The 6316-nt window shown below is 38.5% G+C and overlaps 1 protein-coding gene across 1 annotated transcript in view; it reads left to right on the top strand.

Moving 5' to 3' along the window:
* The first annotated feature begins 2087 nt into the window (after positions 1 to 2087).
* chrna4b (cholinergic receptor, nicotinic, alpha 4b) overlaps positions 2088 to 6316 on the top strand; it is a 19528-nt gene continuing 15299 nt past the window's right edge. Inside the window, exon 1 of the mRNA XM_020922334.2 lies at positions 2088 to 2168. Within this exon, the coding sequence (XP_020777993.2) occupies positions 2088 to 2168 (81 nt within the window). The remainder of the gene's footprint in view (positions 2169 to 6316) is intronic.

The raw sequence follows: 6316 nt of genomic DNA, 5'->3' as shown, positions 1-6316 counted from the left end.
GTAATTAAATTAACAGAACAATGTCTTTTTCTTCACCAAATTAAGTCTTGCTCCTGAAATGTACCTTTTTGTCCTTGACCAATGATGAATACTAAGAGCTTTTTATCATTTTATTGATTTTTTAAATCCATCTATGTAAAATTGCCTATGACACAAGGCTCATGGATTATGGATTCATTATTTAACAATTACTTAATGGTACCACTGCTTCATTAGTTAAATTCAGGCACACAGAATAAAAGTAATGAAAAGTTACACTGAGGTCTTGCGTCTGTGGATTTATCAGGGGTAAGAAATTATTCATTGTTTTCAGTGATGAGAAAAAAAACCTTTGAAAATGTAGTTACAGAATACCCCAAGTAAAATAAATGTATTTTGTAAAGTATTCTCATACATGGTTCAATCAGAGTACTGTATTCTGAATACATGGGATACTTGCTATTATAAATTAATTTATGTTTAATTAGAGACAAAATCATATGCACTGCAAAATTTGTTTTCCTTTTTTCTGAATACCACCAAATAAAAAAGTAACTGTGAATACAGTTACAGTTAGGTGCATGTATTCCCAACACTGACTGTTTTAGATATGGATCCCAGTTGATTTACTTCAAGTTACTAAATTCATAAAAAATACCAAATCCCTCAGAAAAATCCCCCAAATACCATTCCATATTAACCCTAAACACAAAAATACCAAACCACAATCCTTCACTCCTGAATCCACTTATCAAGGAAGCGGGCCTTGAAACCCCTGTTAACAGTGGGAACTCCCCTCATGCGTATTCATAGCGCGGGTCCTCTATGAGCATGTCCTAATCTGATCAGAGCTGCATACCTAGCTTTATCTGATCAAGAACAGCCCCACACCTGCCCCTCGGACACTCAGGTGCACCGGAGAACAGGGGCATTTCAAGGTCTGGACACGAGATCCGCCACGGCGCTACAGGAAAACTAGACGGCAGGAGGAATAGACACAGTATCCATTTAATAAGATATTGATCCCTTGACTTTAAGAAGGGCCCAGTTTGAAGGACAGCCCATCAGATGTGATTGAGTGGAGAGCCCAGAGGAGGGATGGCAGCATGACAACAATACAACAACAACACTGACACATGCTGGAAGGGTATAGTTGGACAAAATGTGGCACGCCAATCAAAACAGGATTTGATATTGGTATTAATGGTTTCAGTACGCATTTATTTTTTTATGAAGGCGAAGCTCTGAACTTTTGTAGGCTAGATAAGTACCCTTCGTCTTACATACAAGATGTGTAGCGAGCTGCTGTAAATTGCTCTTGTGTTGTCAATTACAGTGACATGCAGCGAGAGTCCGCTGGCCTTTTACACATTTGATGAGCTCTTGATTGGCCTGTAGTCAGGTAAAGGCAGGCTGATTACTGCTAATGCGTCAACAAAGGATCACATTGTTCTTTAGCAGACTGAAGCTCAAATAAACAGAAAGATTTATGTCAAAATAATTATAGCGGTATGTAAGGTTTTTGTCAAATGAAGTGCATTTATATTGGCTGTACTGAGAATGTAAAATATGTATTGTATTTCATGTGGGACTTTAGGCCCAAGCCCTTCTACAGTGAAGACAAACTGAAAAGTAAAAATATAGTGCCAGAGGTGAAAAGTATAAAAAATTCTAAAGCTACTGTATTTGAGTAGTTTTTTGTGGGATACTTGAGAAATCTCAACTACATTAAAAATCATAAGAACAGCACAAATATTGTCCCAAATCCCAATCCATGCTTGTCTCACTTCTGTCCCTGCATCTACAGTTACTTTTACTGAAGTACAAATCTGTAGCAGTACTTGTACTTGTAGGCTAACTGAGGACATTTACTTCTGACTAGAGGGTCTTCTGATGATAAGGCTGACCCCGGACAATTTTAACCATGGCTGACGCCATGATGAAGTCATGCCTGAATAACAATGCCAATATTCCTCTAAAACGACTTAATAAAAGAAAAAAGTCAGCTGACTTCCATGTTAGAAAACTTTGATAAGTAAGTTTTCTATTTATATAGAGCTTTTCACAGACATTTGTCACAAAAGGCGTTTTCAGGCCAACAGAGAACCATGCCGGTTCCGGTTCCCGCACCTAATCTTGAATCGACTCACGTGTTCATGCCGGAAATCAGAGCGTTTGGGAACCAAAAAGTTGGTTCACAATGGGAAGTAGTAAAACTTGTTTTTTCTAAGCGAACCGTGACGACACAGAAGACCTTCAGTACGTTCATCCTGGTCACACGCGGTAAAATAAACAAACAAAGAGCAACTGAAACTATCACGTATTACATTAAAAGTTTTAAGTCTACAAAAACTATTACGTACCTGATAAGATTACATCTTTGTATTCACTGTTGCTGCCGTCTTCTCCACAGCAGATTGATGTTGTAGCAGAGTTTGGCACACATAAAGAATGACTTGTATAAGTCAAATGCTTGCTGGTGTTGATAATGCGATCCATGATTGTTATTTTCCTCTCTGTGACATCCGTTTTCATATGGCCTTGTTTTTATTTGGTGGTAAATCCACACCCTCTGTCGATGATGCATCATGGGCTCCCGTAAATAGTATGAACGCGTGAGCACTTTGGTTCCCCGTGGAACTGGTGCGGGAACCGGCACCGTTCTGTCCATCCTGAAAACAGCTAAAGAAGCTTTACACGGCATTATTCATTCACTCCATACCTGGTGGTAGTAAGCTACTATTGTAGCCACAGCTGCCCTGGGCAGACTGACAGAAGCGCGGCTGCCATGCCAATCAGCCCGATTGGTCCCTCAGACCACCACCAACACTTATGCACACACCACTTTCATACTAGGCAAGTGGGTGAAGTGCCTTGCCTAAGGATACAACAACAGTTTTTGTGACCGGCGTCTCCCTGTGGCACCTGATTTTCCCAGTGGTCTCACATCCAAGTACTAATCAGACCCGGTCCTGCCTGCTTAGCTTCTGAGATCTGACAGGATCAGCCTTTGACAGCTGGTATGGCCAAAGGGAGCTCACGTATTTATAAACATCACAACAAAGAGCCATGGAATTGTCAGCCCCACTGATGGATAAGTGCAGACCACGCTAGGGAGTATCAGATTTTTAAAACTGAATCCTACACATTTCACAGAATAAGAAAATAAAATTGGAGAATAAAGTAAGTACAGAGCAATGAGTGTATACTGTGGGCAGTGAAAATGGGTTGATTGGAGCAATGACGTCTTGAATATAATAAAAGTTTTACCCTGTACATGAGTACAAATTTACAGTACTCTTTCCACTACTGCATAGTACACACTTTGTACAAAGTACAACTTCATTATAAGTAGCAGAGCACGTGGATATGCCACATGTATATGAATTTGAAGATAAGTAATATACACCTCAGCTGGTGATTTATTGGTGTGAGCCACGGCGTGCCTGCCGAGCGGCGCTGTGCACATTGAGAAGTGCTTAATTGAATTTGACAAATACCCAGAAGAAGCAGGGCATTTGTATTGTGTGAACCTTGGGATATCCCCTGTTGCTCTAATTACCCCATGTTCATTAGTTTATGTAGATCTAAAGGCCCTGCTCTGGCACACATGCACTCCATCTTACCTGGGTAGGGCATCTGGGCACTTTCCTCCATCAGCACATATGAGGAAACGGATGTCCAGAGTTTCAGATTCCCCCCCTAACCACCCCTCCACCTAGCCCCTCCCCTCACATTTGTCTCATCTCTCAGACAGTGTCTCCGGTAACCATACGCCACCTGTGTATAATAGAGGTCACCCTTCTTTTAGATTACACCGCTGTGCTGTACCAATATGGCTCTATATCGGCTAAATCCGTGCTGATGGATATTGTATGGATGTGGCAAAACCATGTAATATTAATGTATTAGATCTATGTGATAAATGATTAGAACCTGCAGAAAGAAATTGGGGGATTTGTTGTTTATGGACCACATGAAAACATACAGAAGAGTTGCTTATGGAATGTAAATCTGGCAAGGTTGATATGGCGATGGTAAAAGTCACCACAATAACCAACAAAACCTCTGTCTGTAAATTGACTCAATATTATATTTATCATTCAAAAATACATACTTTTTTGATCTTTTAATCATGTTATACTGTTGTCCCCTCATCAAAAACATACCTGTTGTATTTTGCTCCATTCATGCTTGTTTCATTAATCCATAAAAAAAAAAAAAAATCTCTGTGCATTCAAAAATGCTGTTTGCATTTTGTTTACTTGTGTCAAAAATCCAAACTTTTCCTACACCGTTTTAAGCCCATAAAACATCAGTGCTCTCATTTTATGGTCAAATTGTGTTCACAACAAATGCATGGCTCTATTAGAATAGCATTCACAGGGGATAAGGGCTTTGTTTGTTTAGTTTGTCTTTTTTCATTCTGACAACAAAGGGAGTTCCAACGCCTCAGTGTCTTATTGGAAACCATAGACTGTAAATAGACATAGTTAAGCTGCTAGCGGCCAGGTTTCAAATAGGAAGCATTCATGAGGGCCCTTCTGCTCCACTGACTCTGGCTCCAATTGATTTTGTATTGGTAAAAAAAAAACAAAAAAAAAACGCCATTCCTCTCTCTGTAACTATACTGTGAGCCTCGTTATTGGGGTCTTAAAATGTTTGTATTAACTTACTCAACATGAACCTCATGTTTTTATTTTCCTATTTTGTCCATAAATCAATTCCTTTTCCTAATATTAAACTGGCTCCAAATTTACTCCTAACTGCAAGCCTCGATGAGCTTCATTTGACCGGAGCTGAACACTATGGGTGACGTCACAGTCCCTTAGTTCACGTCTTTATACACTCTGTGCTGGAAATGGTGGTGTAGCTTATGAAGTGTGTTTTCCAAATGCAACTATTATTTTAAGTTGGAAAAAAAAAAAAAAAAAAAAAAAAAAACATGATATACTGATCCAAAGGTGACCAAAAGCATGTAAAAGGGATTTAATATTAACATATATATATTAACATATATTAATAATAACACATTTTCTTTAAAACATTATTAAAATCCAGTTCTGCAAATACTTATAATAACCCTTTTCCCTCTGAAAGTGTTGAGCTTTTGTGTATTTTCTGGTCTACACCACTGTGTCTGCACTGCTCAGAGACATCCAGCGTTTGATAAAAATGAAACAGTAAATGCGCCAAAAAAGTGATCCATCCTGTTGTGGGTGTCCCATAGGTCCACTGCACTGTTGTCTTTGTAGTCCATAAACCTCTAATGTCCTGGTACAGAGCTACAGAGCCATTTTTACAGCCGATAACTGTTACATAAACTGCTGATGAGTCAAACCAAAATGTTGTTATTATTTAATGCCCTTATATGGACTGCCTGTCGCTATATAACACAATGTTTGACCTTGTGCTACACAGGAAAATAGATATGTGTATATACTTAGATTTGGATTGAATGCTTTTATGATTGACAGTATAGGGACTAATTCAGTGCATACAGTTGGCATAAATGGAATATGCTGACTGTACTGATGTGAGTTTATAATTGTTTGTCCTGGACCATATTATCAAGAAGCAATTACATTTTGCTGATGTCATTAGTTTCTGCTATGAATGAAAAACTGGTTTGGTATTTTTCATTTATTGAAATAATATGTTTCTGCGTGAAATAAGCTTTTTGCCACTATTTTAGTTAAGGAAGCCCAGATGTCAAACCTGTACCCCCTCCCCTCACCTTTACTCCATCTCATCTGTTTCCTCTGGTCTTCTTCTGTCAGGCCAAAGCTGACACATAATCAGACACCAGTATAACATCTAGTGGTTTATCTACCAAATCCTTTCACACTGCAACAATTTTTGGTTAAGTGTTCCAGGGACTTACTGTGATTTACCTGAACAACATGTGCATGTGCCGTCAATAAAAGGTTGGGGAAAAAAACAAAAAGGTCAACAACTAGAACATCAGCCAAAAGGGAAAAACAACATTAAGAATAAAGTGTGTTGCACTGTACCATAACAAGCACTCAACCATTTAATGAGCTTAACATCACTGATCAAGTCTTTGACCTCAAGTCCGAGTCAAGACCAAAGTGAAATACAGGCCAAGTCCAAGTCGAGTCTCAAGTTACTGGCTTATAATCCAAGTCAAGTCCAAGTCGTCTGCTTTGAGCTTCAAGTCATTTCAAGTCTTTAAACCAAAATACCAAATATAGCTTAGATTTTTGCAAATTATATGATTTTTTTTTTATTTTAAGATAAAATGTACTTATAAAGTCATATATAGATATAGAAAACAGAGAAATAACATTCATACTTGTGTTTTCCAGTTTGTTTC

The sequence above is a fragment of the Boleophthalmus pectinirostris genome, unplaced genomic scaffold (genome assembly GCF_026225935.1).
Source record: "Boleophthalmus pectinirostris isolate CB_2022bp ecotype Guang Dong unplaced genomic scaffold, ASM2622593v1 HiC_scaffold_8, whole genome shotgun sequence".
NCBI lineage: Eukaryota > Metazoa > Chordata > Actinopteri > Gobiiformes > Gobiidae > Boleophthalmus > Boleophthalmus pectinirostris.
The sequence above is the reverse complement of the archived record's forward strand: the minus strand, read 5'-3'. Positions and strand labels throughout refer to the sequence as shown.